The sequence below is a fragment of the Anomaloglossus baeobatrachus genome, chromosome 9 (assembly GCF_048569485.1).
Source record: "Anomaloglossus baeobatrachus isolate aAnoBae1 chromosome 9, aAnoBae1.hap1, whole genome shotgun sequence".
Lineage (NCBI taxonomy): Eukaryota > Metazoa > Chordata > Amphibia > Anura > Aromobatidae > Anomaloglossus > Anomaloglossus baeobatrachus.
This window is the reverse complement of record NC_134361.1, coordinates 215,119,627-215,134,585: the sequence shown is the minus strand read 5'-3', so window position 1 is coordinate 215,134,585 and position 14,959 is coordinate 215,119,627. Positions and strand designations below refer to the sequence as shown.

At 50.9% G+C, this 14,959-nt stretch overlaps 1 protein-coding gene across 6 annotated transcripts in view; it reads right to left on the bottom strand.

Moving 5' to 3' along the window:
* Nucleotides 1–14,959, bottom strand: part of TRAF2 (TNF receptor associated factor 2) — an 89,230-nt gene that overhangs the window by 2,733 nt on the left and 71,538 nt on the right. For all 6 annotated transcript variants that reach the window (XM_075324449.1, XM_075324445.1, XM_075324446.1 and 3 more), the window contains 5 exons: nucleotides 13,609–13,707; nucleotides 9,017–9,178; nucleotides 8,850–8,924; nucleotides 8,684–8,758; nucleotides 1–252 (listed from right to left, as the gene is read on the bottom strand). The exon at nucleotides 1–252 is cut by the window's left edge and continues 108 nt beyond it. In XM_075324449.1, the coding sequence (XP_075180564.1) occupies nucleotides 1–252; nucleotides 8,684–8,758; nucleotides 8,850–8,924; nucleotides 9,017–9,178; nucleotides 13,609–13,707 (663 nt within the window). The remainder of the gene's footprint in view (nucleotides 253–8,683; nucleotides 8,759–8,849; nucleotides 8,925–9,016; nucleotides 9,179–13,608; nucleotides 13,708–14,959) is intronic.

Sequence of the window (14,959 nt, the reverse complement as noted above, 5' to 3'; positions counted from 1 at the left end):
GTTCTCCAGGATTGTGCTCTTCTTATCCATCACTTCAAACTGCCGCAGTAAATCTGGAGTCCTGGAGTTATCGGCCACCACTGCGGAGGACATGCTGCTGAGCGGGGAGGGGACGGCCTGCACGGATATCACCCCCATGAGCTGGGTAAGGTCGCTCAGCTCCTTTCTTCGAGGCTGGATGTATTCCCACACTTTCGCCAGATGTTCCACCACGCACTTGTTCTCATGTTCGAAGCACTTGTCGTTTTCCACCTGGAAAAAGAAGCGATTGCCGTTAATAATGGCGGCGCCTATGATCGACATGCAGCCTCCGCAGACGGGGACCGTCTCCTCCTGTTTTCGGATGCAGGCGGTGCAGCTCATCTTCCTCAAAAGCCAAATATAAAAATGAGTTTTATCGCTGCCACGTGCATCTACAGGTAATAACAGGAGGGCACAGTCGCCCGAGACCCCCCCCCCCCGTGTTGGGAGAGGGATGTATGGGGAGTGTACGCCATCACCTGGAAATACACGAACAATCGTCCTATACGAGCTCCAGTTAATACAAGAAAAAAAAAAAAATCCCCTTTAGAGTTTAAATTTGCAGATTTTACACCGAGTGCAGAATTATTAGGCAAGTTGTATTTTTGAGGATTTTTTTTTATTATTGATCAACAACTATGTTCCCAATCACCCAAAAGACTTATAAATATCAAAGCTTAATATTTTTGGCAGTTGGAGGGGTTTTTTTTTTTAGATTTGGTATCTTAGGAGGATCTGTTTGTGCAGGTGACTATTACTGTGCAGAATTATTAGGCAACTTAATGAAAAACCAAATCTATTCCCATCTCACTTGTTTATTGTCACCAGGTAATCCAATATAACTGCACAAAATTTAGAAATAAACATTTCTGACATGCAAAAACAAAACCCAAAATAATTAGTGCCCAATATAGCCCCTTTCTTTCTGATGATGCTCAGCAGCCTTCATCCATAGATTCTGTCATTGCTTGATCTGTTTACCATCCACATTGCGTGCAGCAGCCACCACAGCCTCCAGACACTGCTCCCAGAGGTGCACTGTTTTCCCTCCCTGTAGATCTCACACTTTATGAGGGACCACAGGTTCTCTATGGGGTTCAGATCAGGTGAACAAGGGGGCCATGTCATTATTTTTTCATCTTTTAGACCTTTACTGGCCAGCCACGCTGTGGAGTAGATGGATGCATGTGATGGAGCATTGTCCTGCATGAAAATCATGTTTTTCTTGAACGATACCGACTTCTTCTTGTACCACTGCTTGAAGAAGTTGTCTTCCAGAAACTGGCAGTAGGTCTGGGAGTTGAGCTTCCTCCATCCTCAACCCGGAAAGGTCCCACAAGTTCACCTTTGATGATCCCAGCCCATACCAGTGCCCACCTCCACCTTGCTGGCGTCTGAGTCGGAGTGGAGCTCTCAGCCCTTTACTGATCCAGCCTCTGGCCCATCCATCTGCCCATCAAGAGTCACTCTCATTTCATCAGTCCATAAAACCTGAGAAAAATCAGTCTTCAGATATTTCTTGGCCCAGTCTTGAGGTTTTATCTCATGTTTCTTGGTCAGAGGTGGTGGTTTTTCGGTCTTCCTTACCTTGGCCTGTCCCTGAGTATGGCACACCTTGTGCTTTCTGATACTCCAGTAACGTTGCAGCTCTGAAATATGGACAAACTGGTGGCAAATGGCATCTTGGCAGCTTCACGCTTGATTTTCCTCAATTCATGGGCTGTTATTTTGCGCCTTTTTTGCCCAGCACGCTTCTTGCGACCCTGTTGGCTATTTGCCATGAAACGCTTTGATCACGCTTCAAAAGTTTGGCAATTTCAAGACTCCTGCATCCCTCTGCAAGACATCTCACAATTGTGGACTTTTCAGAGCCTGTCAAATCTCTCTTCTGACCCATTTTGCCAAAGGAAAGGAAGTTTCCTAATAATTAAGCACACCTTATATCGGGTATTGATGTCATTACACCGCACCCCTCCTCATTACAGAGATGCACATCACCTGAGTTACTTCATTGGTAGTTGGCTCTCAGCCTATACAGCTTGGAGTAGGACGACATGTATAACAAGTATCATGTGATCAAAGAAGGGAATTTTGTTACTTACCGTAAATTCCTTTTCTTCTAGCTCCTATTGGGAGACCCAGACGATTGGTGTATAGTACTGCCTCCGGAGGCCACACAAAGCATTACACTAAAAAGTGTAAGGCCCCTCCCCTTCTGGCTATACACCCCCAGTGGGATCACTGGCTCACCAGTTTTAGTGCAAAAGCAAGAAGGAGGAAAGCCAATAACTGGTTTAAACAAATTCACTCCGAAGTAACGTCGGAGAACTGAAAACCATTCAACATGAACAACATGTGTACCCGAAAAACAACCAAAAATCCCGAAGGACAACAGGGCGGGTGCTGGGTCTCCCAATAGGAGCTAGAAGAAAAGGAATTTACGGTAAGTAACAAAATTCCCTTCTTCTTCGGCGCTCCATTGGGAGACCCAGACGATTGGGACGTCCAAAAGCTGTCCCTGGGTGGGTAAAGAAATACCTCATGTTAGAGCTGTAAAACAGCCCTTCCCTACAAGGAGGCAACCGCCGCCTGCAGGATTCTTCTACCTAAGCTGGCATCCGCCTAAGCGTAGGTATGCACCTGATAATGTTTGGTGAAAGTGTGCAGACTCGACCAGGTAGCTGCCTGGCACACCTGCTGAGCCGTAGCCTGGTGCCGTAATGCCTAGGGCGCACCCACGGCTCTGGTAAAATGGGCTTTCAGCCCTGATGGAACCGGAAGCCCAGCAGAACAGTAGGCTTCAAGAATTGGTTCCTTGATCCATCGAGCCAGGGTGGATTTGGAAGCCTGCGACTCTTTACGCTGATTAGCGACAAGCACAGAGAGTGCATCCGAGCGGCGCAGAGGCGCCGTGCGGGAAATGTAGATTCTGAGTGCTCTCACCAGATCCAACAAATGCAAATCCATTTCATATCGATGAAATGGATGAGGCAAAAGGAAGGTAAGGAGATATCCTGATTGAGATGAAAGGGGGATACCACCTTAGGGAGAACTCCGGAATCGGGCGCAGCACTGCCTTGCCTTGGTGAAACACCAGGAAGGAAGCTTTTGGATGACAGCGCTGCTAGCTCGGACACTCTCCTAAGAGACGTGACCGCTACCAGAAAGGCCTCTTTCTGGGAAAGTCGAAAGAGTGAAACATCTCTCAGAGGCTCGAAGGGCGGCTTCTGGAGAGCAATTAGTACCCTGTTCAGATCCCATGGGTCCAACGGCCGTTTGTACAGAGGGACAATGTGACAAACCTCCTGCAGGAACGTGTGTACCTGAGGAAGTGGTGCTAGGCGCTTCTGAAGAATACAGATAGCGCTGAGACTTGTCCTTTGAGGGAGCCGAGTGACAACCTTTTTCCAAACCAGATTGCAGGAAGGAAGGAAAAGTAGGGAATGCAAATGGGCAGGGAGACACTCCCTGAGCAGAGCATTAAGAGAAGAATATCCTCCACATCCTGTGGTAGATCTTGGCAGACGTCAGTTTTCTAGTCTGTCTCATGGTGGCAATGACGTCCTGAGATAATCCTGAAGACGCTAGGATTCAGGACTCAAAGGCCATACCGTCAGGTTCAGGGCCGTAGAATTCAGATGGAAAAAACGGCCCTTGGGACAGTAAGTCTGGCCGGGCTGGTAGTGCCCACGGTTGGCAGACCGTGAGATGCCACAGATCCGGGGACTACGACCTCCTCGGCCAGTCTGTGGCGATGAGGATGGCGCGGCGGCAAACGGACCTGATGTTGCGTAGCCCTCTGGGCAGCAGTGAAAGAGGGGGAAACACATAGGTAGCTGGAACTGCGACCAAACCTGAACTAAGGCGTCTGCCGCCAGAGCTCTTTGATCGTGATACCGCGCCATGAAAATCGGAACCTTGTTGTTGTGCCGAGACGCTATTAGGTCGACGTTCAGCATCCCCCAGCGTTGACAGATTTCCTGAAAACCGTCCGGGTGAAGATACCCTTCCCCTGCGTCCATACCCTGGCAACTGAGGAAGTCTGCTTCCCAGTTTTCTGCGCCCGGGATGTGAACTGCGGATATGGTGGATGCTCTGTCTTCCACCCCCATCAGACTCCGCCGGACTTCCTGGGAGGCTTGCCGACTGCGTGTTCCGCCTTGGTGGTAGATGTATGCCACCGCTGTGGAGTTGTCCGACTGAATTCGGATGTGTGTGCTTTCCAGCCACGGCTGGAAGGCTTGCAGGGCAAGATACACTGCCCAGATTTCCAGCACATTGATTTGAAGGATGGACTCCTCTGAAGAGAGTCCTTGACCGTCTGAGAAGGGGGACGTTCCTTCTAGGGACGTCGACTTCCCATCCCATTGGCAAAGAATGCCACATTGGAGTGGACGCAGATGAAACTGCGCGAAAGTGACCGCCTCTGCATGAGTCGTGTTAAGGGGTGTGACTGGCCATGAAGGAGAGACTGCACCCCCGTCTGTAGTGAACGTGTCCAGCGGAAGCTTCACTATCGCTGAGGGAGCGTGACACTCCATGCCCAGATATGTCAGCGATTGGGTCGTGTCAGATTTAACCTTGAGAAGATGATGATCCACCCGAAACTCTGGAGAGTCTCCAGCGCTACGCTCAGGCTGTGTTGGCATGCCTCTTGAGAGGGTGCCGTGACAAGTCGACCGTCCAAGGAAGGATCACCGAGTGACCCTGAGAGTGCAGGACTGCTCCCACTGCTGCCCTGAACTTGGTGAAAACCCGTAGGGCTGTCGCCAGACCGAAGGGCAGGGTTACGAACTGAAGATGCTCGTCTTCAATAACGAAACGTAGCAAACGTTGGTGCTCTGGAGCAATCGGCACGTGGAGATAAGCATCCTGAGTCTATTGATGCTAGGAAATCTCCTTGAGACATTGAGGCAATGACGGAGCGGAGGGATGCCATCCGGAACCGCCTGGCCTTCACGTGCTTGTTGAGCAGTTTTAGGTCCCCCACAATCAGATTGGAGGAAAAACCGTGTCTTGTTCCTGAAGAGGAACAGGAATTACCACTCCTTCTGCCTGCAGAAGAGCATCGGCTCGGTGGGTAAGTGGGGAAGTTCTGAAGAATCGAGCCGGAGGCCGAGAACAGAACTCTATCCTGTACACGTGAGACACAATGTCTCTCACCCACCGGTCTGTGACCTGTGGCAGCTAAATGTCGCCAAGGCGAGAGAGTCTGCCACCAACCGCGGATGCGGAGAGAGAGAGCTTAAAGTCATGAGGAGACCGCCTTGGAAGCGGTTCCTCTGGCTGCCTTCCTTGGGCGTGATTGAGCCCGCCTGGAATCTGAGCCCCTCTGAGCCTTTTGAGCCCTTTTGGACTAGGACAATTTGGACCTGCCCGAGCCTGGGAAGGACCGAAACCTCGACTGTCTCTCTCGGACAGCATTAATAGGGTAAGTCGCAATGCAGACATTGCGAGGATAAGGACGCTACCTGCGGCACAGATGTACCTGTGCTCAAGACCAGCTGCGCAAAACCAGCTGACATAGCTTAGAGTGCCCATACGGCTGCGAATGCCGGAGCAACCGACACGCCGATAGCTTCATAGACAGATTTCAACCAGAGGTCCATCTGTCTGTCAATGGCATCTTTAAGCGAAGTCCCATCTCCACTGCAACTATGGATCTAGCCGCAAGCCTGGAGATTGGGGGATCCACCTTTGGACCCTGGGTCCAGCGCCTGACCACGTCAGGGGGAAAGGGATAACATGTATCCTTAATACATTTGGAGAAAACGCTTATCTGGTAAGCGTGGTGATTCTGCACTGCTTCTCTGAAGTCAGCGTGGCCAGAAAAGTACTCAATGTACGCTTGAGATACTGAAATGGGATTTCTCCTGCTGGGAAGCTGACTCCTCCACTGAAGGAGCTTGGGGAGAGATATCCAACATGCCATTGCTGGACGCTATAAGATCAGTCACCATGGCGTCACCATCCGGTGTATCCGGATTGAGAGCGGTGTCAGGATCAAAGTCCTGATCAGCTACGTCTGCCTCATCATACAGAGAGTCCTCTGCTGTGACCCTGACTAGTGATGAGGCCGAGTGCCGCTCCCAGCGAGCTCGCTTAGGCTGTCTGGGACTGTCGTCCGTGTCAGAGCCTTCACCCTGGAATGCCTGGGACCCCCCCGGAGCACTGATTTTGTTGCAAATGAGGGTGGCCAGGGAGCAATGATCAAGATTGCCCATGGCCTGTCTGGACTGCAAGTCACTATCCCATGACAATCTATCAGCCGAAACTGCAACACCGTCCCTGTCCATGGACAGGGTTCACAGGTGGTTCCTTTGGCCACCTCTAGTAGAGACCCCGGCTGACCAAGTGCTACCGGGGAGCATTGCACACAACGGGGGTCAGTGGAACCTGCCGGTGGAACAGTATCACATGCAGTAAAAGCAGCATAGAAAGCCTGTGTTGCTTTTTTGCTGCTGTAGTCTAGCCATCTAGGAGCATATAGCCGAGAATAGCGACCGCACAGTGCAATGTATAGCATACAAGCATAAAGTACAAATGAGCACTTCAGCACATGCAATATGAGCAGCTTAGAAAGCCTGTGCCTTAGCACCTTTGCTTTTTTGCTGCTGTAGTCTAGCCATCCAGGAGAATATCGCCAAGAATAGCGACCGTACAGTGCAATGTATAGCATACAAGCATAAGTACAAATGAACACTTCAGCACATGCAATACAAGCAGCCTAGAAAGCCTGTGCCTTAGCACCCTTGCTTTTTTTTTTTGCTGCTGTAGTCTAGCCATTCTAGGAGAATATAGCCAAGAATAGCGACCGTACAGTGCAATGTATAGCATACAAGCATAAGTACAAATGAACACTTCAGCACATGCAATACAAGCAGCATAGAAAGCCTGTGCTTTAGCACCCTTGCTTTTTTGCTGCTGTTGTCTCGCCATCTAAGAGGGCATATAGCCAAAAATAGCGACCTACAGTGCAGTGTAAGCATAAAATACAAATGGACACAACGGTATTTAGTGGGGTCAGCACTTCAGGTGCTGCTTACCGCCCGCCTATAGGCGGGTGTGTGGTCGCCAGAGTCCTGTGACTGGCTGCCAGCTCGGACTGCAGGAATGGCTGCCGGCGTCCTTCTCCAGCTCGTGTGACGAGGGGCGGGCCGTGGGCGTGCCCCAGGCAAGAGCAGGAAACCGGCGTCCCACTGTGTCCAGTGAAGGGGGCTGGAGAATGCAAAGCAGACTCCAGCCCTCGGCGCTGACTGTCTGTACAGCGTCCCGCCTCTCCCCTGACTGGCAGGGCTGGAGGCGGGAACGAAAAGAAAACTAGGCCGCAAAGCCGGGGACTCGAGTAATAAGCGCGGCCGTCCATGTGCACGGCCAGCGCGGAGTCCCGGGCGCACCACAAGTCCCAGCCGCGCCACAGTGTAAAAACACCTAGCAGCGGCCCGGCACGGCAGTTCCCAATACATAAATTCACACAGCAAAGCTGCCGTGAATAATAGCACGAGCGCTCCGCGCTGTTGTCCCCGGCGCACTAGCACTCCCAGCAATGCTGGTGTGTGTGTGCGCGATGTGTACGGGGACACAGAGTACCTTAATGTAGCAGGGCCCTGTCCCTGACGATACTCAGCTCCATATCCAGCAGGTTCTCTGGGTCTGTGGATGGAGCCCGGTCTCAGTGCCTGGAGACCTGTAAGATCCCACTTCACCCAGAGCCCTGAGGGGGGATGGGGAAGGAAAACAGCATGTGGGCTCCAGCCTCCGTACCCGCAATGGGTACCTCAACCTTAACAAACACCCGACAAAAGTGGGGTGAGAAGGGAGCATGCTGGGGGCCCCATATGGGCCCACTTTTCTTCCATCCGACATAGTCAGCAGCTGCTGCTGACTAAAAACAGTGGAGCTATGCGTGGATGTCTGACCTCCTTCGCACAAAGCAGAAAACTGGTGAGCCAGTGATCCCACTGGGGGTGTATAGCCAGAAGGGGAGGGGCCTTACACTTTTTAGTGTAATGCTTTGTGTGGCCTCCGGAGGCAGTACTATACACCAATCGTCTGGGTCTCCCAATGGAGCGCCGAAGAAATACGCATTTGCCTAATAATTCTGCACACAGTGTATATGTAATCAAACTTAAAAGTTGGATTTCGGCCCATGGCTTCTCAAGTGTTGCAGAACTACAACTCCCATCATGCCCTGACAGCCACACGTCCAAGCAGGAAACCCCATAAATTGTCTCCGCTTTTCCGGTATCATTGGGTCCTCCCCCGCTTTTTCATGCTCATGGTTTAGTCCATGGTCATTACCGTATACTGACAGAATGCACTGACCTGGCGTCGCACGGGGGAGACTGCATAGCTGAAACGTGAGCTCAGCTAAATTACTGCAGAGCTTATACCCCCCCTCCACGTTGCAGACTGGGCTCTGAACGGGCGGCCGACCCCCATCTAAGGTGTAAAATGGAGCGGTGATTATTCAAAGCCCCTGAACTGCGACGTAAGCCCAGGAGCCGCGCTACACGGGGGGAATCTGCTGCAACGAGCCCCAGAACAGCTCAGCTGGACCCCTGAAATGATGGTGGCGGTCACTCCAGCATGTTGTCAGTTCTGGGGGGGCTTTATCCAGCGCAGTCCGCCATGTAGCCTCATACAGAGCGCCGACACTTACCATCTCTGTGCAGCCAGCGACCAGATACCGGCACGGTACTCGGCACCGACCGCAGGACTTTACGTGATCCTGAAACTAAAACAGAAGCCGTTACACAAACTGAGGAGGCCGACGGCACAGCCATGACGTGTAGGGGGCGTCCCGTCCGTTCTAGGGGAGCACGTACTTTTTCTCTGGGGATTTTCTTTTTTCCGCAGCCTTCACACGTCATTGGAAACTTGGGACAGATCTCATCATGAGCCTGAAAGAGAGAAGACGTCAAGTTCCCCCACATCTCTCTGTACCCGTGGAATAGGGGACCGTCCCTTTAAATGTCACAAGAACTTTCTGTACCTTAATATCTGGAAAGTAGAAAGAGAGTTTGCAGTATCTGCAGTTCAGTTTCCGCTCGGGGCATTCTCGCTCGTTGTGCAAGTCTCGATCGCTCGCCCGGATGGGAGTCTTGCAGGCAGGACAAGGTACCTGCATGAACGGGCACTTTCCTTCATGATGGGCCTGGAAGAGAACGGATCTATTACCACACAGCAGACGACTGAGCGAGAAACAGGAAGGGTGCGGCGATCATATAAGACTGGAAACTGAAAGATAATATCTTATCTTACAGCCTACATGCAACGCTGTATGGCAGACTGCCTCTCCATGCAACACAGACTTGTTTCATTCTGCACGATGAGGGGGATGACATGCCGAAAAAGAAACAATATGCAGGAGGGACGGAATTTGCAGTGAGCGGGAAGGTTTCATTTTCCTCATTCCAGACACAGAAAACAATGGGCTTTTTTATGATGTTGCAGCCGTTACGTCTGTTGTTATACGGCCGCACCTGTCTCCGTATACAAAACTTCTTGTGGGAAGATCGGTTACGGGGAGCGCCGGGTATCGATATCTGTAACCAGAGTCTATAGAAAGGAGATAGTGGGGCGTGGGGTGTCAGGGAGAGGTGGAGAACGGCCGGCGGCACCGATACTCGGATACTCCCTTTAACCCTTCAGAGATCAAATACTTTTCATGACATAAGGGCATGAGAGGAGTCAGGAGATACTGAGTGCAGTAGTTCTTCAGCAGCTGGAGAGCATGGACATGGGGCCTAATGCAGATTATCCGGATGTTATACGTCCTCAGTCTTGGCCATCTATTGCTGAATCCAGGTAAAAATGAGATATCCTGAAACACTCTGTGCTGCTAAAAACTCAACTCCTACTATTGTCCATTGCCCTACAGGATTAGCACTTTTTCTATTAAAATACCCTGTGCTGCTGTAGATCCTGCTCTTTCCGCTCATCTCCAGTCTCTTACATCAAGGTTTGTGCACCGGAGAAAATAAAACCTCTTTTTTAAAATACTCTGTGCTGCAGTTTTGCCTTGCTTCATTTTCTGCCTAACGCTCTCCCCCCTTACACTGTTCTTCTCTCTCCATCGGCTCCTCTACTCTATTCCTCCTCCCCTTCCCCCACCCAGTAAACACTGTTTTTTCTAGGTACTTTCCAGCTCATTCTTGAACAGCTGCCAGTAACCTTTGCAGTCAGGGAGACGCTCTGGTGTGAAGAACAGTACTGAGTTCTGGCTGGGGCCCAGCACCGTGCCCATTACTGTACCGGGGCCCAGCACCGTGCCCATTACTGTACCGGGGCCCATCACACGGGCCCATTACTGTACCGGGGCCCATCACACGGGCCCATTACTGTACCGGGGCCCAGCACCGTGCCCATTACTGTACCGGGGCCCAGCACCGTGCCCATTACTGTACCGGGGCCCAGCACCGTGCCCATTACTGTACCGGGGCCCAGCACAGTGCCCATTACTGTACCGGGGCCCAGCACCGTGCCCATTACTGTACCGGGGCCCAGCACCGTGCCCATTACTGTACCGGGGCCCAGCACCGTGCCCATTACTGTACCGGGGCCCAGCACCGTGCCCATTACTATACCGGGGCCCAGCACCGTGCCCATTACTGTACCGGGGCCCAGCACCGTGCCCATTACTGTACCGGGGCCCAGCACCGTGCCCATTACTGTACCGGGGCCCAGCACCGTGCCCATTACTGTACCGGGGCCCACCACCGTGCCCATTACTGTACCGGAGCCCACCACCGTGCCCATTACTGTACCGGGGCCCAGCACCGTGCCCATTACTGTACCGGGGCCCAGCACCGTGCCCATTATTGTACCGCTGCAGAGGGATCACTGGCATCACCAGCCTCAGGATGCTGTTCACCATTTCTCGCAGGCTTGGAGTTCCCAAATGTGGACAGCCCAAAATAGTCCAAATGATGAAGCTTGGAGGAGACTGGCCACATATTAGTGCCCGGCAGCAGCATTTCACCATCAACATCTACACTTCTCAGCAGTGCCAGCCACATAGCACAAACCCCTTCATCATAGCCCACACACGCACACCTTCCCAGCACACAGTGCTTTACCCCCTCTCCACCTCGTACAGCAGTGGTCTCCAAATTGTGGCTCTCAACCGGCTTCAAAACTACAACTCCCAGCATGGCCAGAAAGCTGTTGGACACGTTGCTTCCCGTGCCAAGCTCTGCATTAGCTAAGTCGGACAAAGGTGACCCCCGAATGTGCTGGCGCGCTGCCAAGAGTTCTGAAGTTTGCACAATTTTTCATGTAGATCACATCCAGATAAACTTTACACTGGAATTCAAGATTCAACACAAAAGTCAGAGATAAGGAAAGAGATAACAGAAGTAAGAATGGGGAAGAGCTGGATGCCGCAGGTCGTTTACACCAGTACAAGGCACTGAATGGTCATATAAAGATCCCGATAATAGCTGACGCCATCATGTGCTAGCGAGTAGATGATAAATCTTAGCCGAAAGCACAGCACAAGTCCCGGGTACAGGGAATAAAGGGTGGGTAATAAAAAGGGCAAACGGGAAAAAGGGACACAGCAGTCACCCCTGGAAGGTTTCCCTGCCACACACACACACACACACACACACACACACACACACAGTGGGAACATTACACAAAAACCCCAGAATGTGTAATTAGACTGACGTAGACAGTAATAGTGTCACCAGGACCAGGTGGTGAAATATTGGAAATACCGTGTTTCCCTGTAAAATAAGACACTGTCTTCATATATATTTTTTTGCCCCTGAAAAGATGTGCTATGGCTTATTCTGGGGGGGGGGGGGGGGGGAACTGTTGGGGGACGTTTACCCCCTAAAAAATGCAGTTCTCCCTTCCTAGGAGACTCATTTACCAGACCCCGGGCGTCTGTGCCGATCCCATGTCCTCCTGTGATCTCCTCCTGTGATCTTCGTGGCCGCTCCCAGCAGGTAAGCTGCACACGGTCCTCCCCTGCTACTGGCCGACATGCAAATATCACACACACTCACCACATGCTGCAATACCGATTGCTTCCGACAGGTAGAGGCTCCTGGGACGCAGTGCAGTGGAGCGTGAGGACCTGTAATGGAACGCATCATTGCGTTCTCATATCATCCGTAGACAAAGACTAAATCTAACAATTGATCAGCAGCACCGCACCATTGTGAGGCTTCAAGCAGGATGTTCTCAAACGGAAGTGGCCACTGAGCTTAGAGCATCACGGAGTGTCACCAGCAGGTTGTACAGAGACACAGAGAGACTGGAAGAGTCACAGAAAGATAGAGACGTGGCCACTGAGCTTAGAGAGTCACCAGTAGGTTGAACAGAGAGACTATAATAGTCACAGAAAGGCAGAGAAGTGGACGTCATTTGGCCACATCCAAGACTAATGACCATTTCATTGTGAACAATGCCCTTCAGAACCGGATGATGAATGCCACACCACTCCAGAAACATTTAAGGGAGGTGACAGGCGCCAAGTGTCACGTCAGACCATACCAAATCATTCACATCAGGGTGGTCTGTGTGCCAGACGACCTGCAAGGTCCCTGACCACCCCACCAGGACAGGTGACATCTCCGCTGGAGCAGTGGTCTCTCTGTTGGTCACTAATGAAAGTCTATTCACGCTGAGCAGAAATGATGGCCAAGAATGGAGACATCAAGGAGATCACTGTGCATCAGCCACTGCTGTCACCAGACGAGCCTTTGGTGGTGGGGTTATAGTGCGGGCCGGTGTGTCTAATCAGTACAGAACGGCCCTACAGTGTGTGACTGGTGCAGTGACCACCCCTACTACTGGAATAACATCATTAATACAGTCATTATGACTCTGCATGAACAACACCGGCCTGATCTCATCTTTATAGACGACAATGCTCCAGATCATTGAGGTCACATTATAGGGAACAGCTACTGGGGACCGAAGGACCTCAAAAGGACCGGCTGCACTGTCTCCAGACCTGAATCCCATAGAAACCTATGGAATCAGCTGAGTCGCTGTGTAGAGGCCGTAACTCTGTACCCCAGAACCTAAATGACCTGAGGGCCACCGTTCAAGATGAGTGGGATACCGGCCTCCGCAGACCATAACTCCACTGCTGACCAGCAGGAGGCACTGTTCTCAGCTGGAATTGATGCTCAAGGCCACATAAGTTATTGAGACATTTTTTTGAGGGGAATAAGATGAGGAAATCACCATTGCTGCTTCTACATAAATGCCAACCTTCGTGGTAAATATCAACGTAGAGTCAACTTTTTACATAAATGTCACCGGAAAGCCAAATATCCTGAACATTTGTGAGTAGTGTGTGTGTTAGAAAGCTTCTTACTCTGCAGCATTTCTCTCCACATCTGCCTAAAACATTTGCCTGGGAGGCATCGGAGATCATCTGATAACTCAAAACAAGTAGGAAAATCTCCACACCCGGGGTTTATTCACACATTACAAGCACCCACAGAATGAATGGAAAATGCATTGTGATCACTACGGCTGAAGATGCAGCAGCAGAAAGATGGACAAGTGGGCAAGGAAAGATAAAAATTTACAAATATGATGCAGGGGGCCGGTGGGGCTCACCTCGTACTCCTTGAGGGTCCCTCTCCAGAGGCAACCGGTGTTGGAGCAGACAGCGGGCAGACTCTCCACCTCCCGTCGTGCCGCGTTATCCGAAAATACCTGGTGATCGAAAGGAGAGTGCGAGGCGATTACACTGTTGTACTCAGCGTGGTGACATCTCCAAGTAAGTGGTATCAAAATTTCATACAACTGATGTTCAAAGAACAATCCCATACAATTCATACAGAATCCATAAGAATTAGTCAGTTTCCCCTTTCCTGTTTTCAAGTTTATGCCCCATATGCTTTCCCTTTCAACCGCCTTGCTTTCACTTTCCCACATCCCCAATGCTTTCACTTTCCCTTTTCCCACACCCTCCATGCTATCACTTTCCCACACCCATGCTTTCACTTTCCCTTTTCCCATACCTTCCATGCCATCACTTTCCCACACCCTCCGTGCTTTCGTTTTTCCTTTCACACACACCCTCCGTGCTTTAGCTTTTCCTTTCACACACACCCTCCGTGCTTTCGCTTTTCCTTTCACACACACCCTCCGTGCTTTCGCTTTTCCTTTCACACACACCCTCCGTACTTTCACTTTCCCTTTCACACACCCTATATGCTTCCACTTTTCCTTTCACACACTCTATGCTTTCACTTTCCCCTTTAACCACCTTGCTTTCACTTTCCCCTTTAACCACCTTGCTTTCACTTTCCCACACACACCGTGCTTTCAGTTTCCCTTCCCCACACCCTCCATGCTTCCACTTTCCCTTTCACACACCCTATATGCTTCCACTTTTCCTTTCACACACTCTATGCTTTCACTTTCCCCTTTAACCACCTTGCTTTCACTTTCCCCTTTAACCACCTTGCTTTCACTTTCCCACACACACCGTGCTTTCAGTTTCCCTTCCCCACACCCTCCATGCTTCCACTTTCCCTTTCACACACCCTATATGCTTCCACTTTTCCTTTCACACACTCTATGCTTTCACTTTCCCCTTTAACCACCTTGCTTTAACTTTCCCCTTTAACCACCTTGCTTTCATTTTCCCACACACACCGTGCTTTCAGTTTCCCTTCCCCACACCCTCCATGCTTCCACTTTCCCTTTCACACACCCTATATGCTTCCACTTTTCCTTTCACACACTCTATGCTTTCACTTTCCCCTTTAACCACCTTGCTTTCACTTTCCCCTTTAACCACCTTGCTTTCACTTTCCCACACACACCGTGCTTTCAGTTTCCCTTCCCCACACCCTCCATGCTTCCACTTTCCCTTTCACACACCCTATATGCTTCATGTTGTGAATATCAGAGATGGTGCTGTTCCTGAGAGTGTTTCTGGATTCCCTCTGGTGGCTAG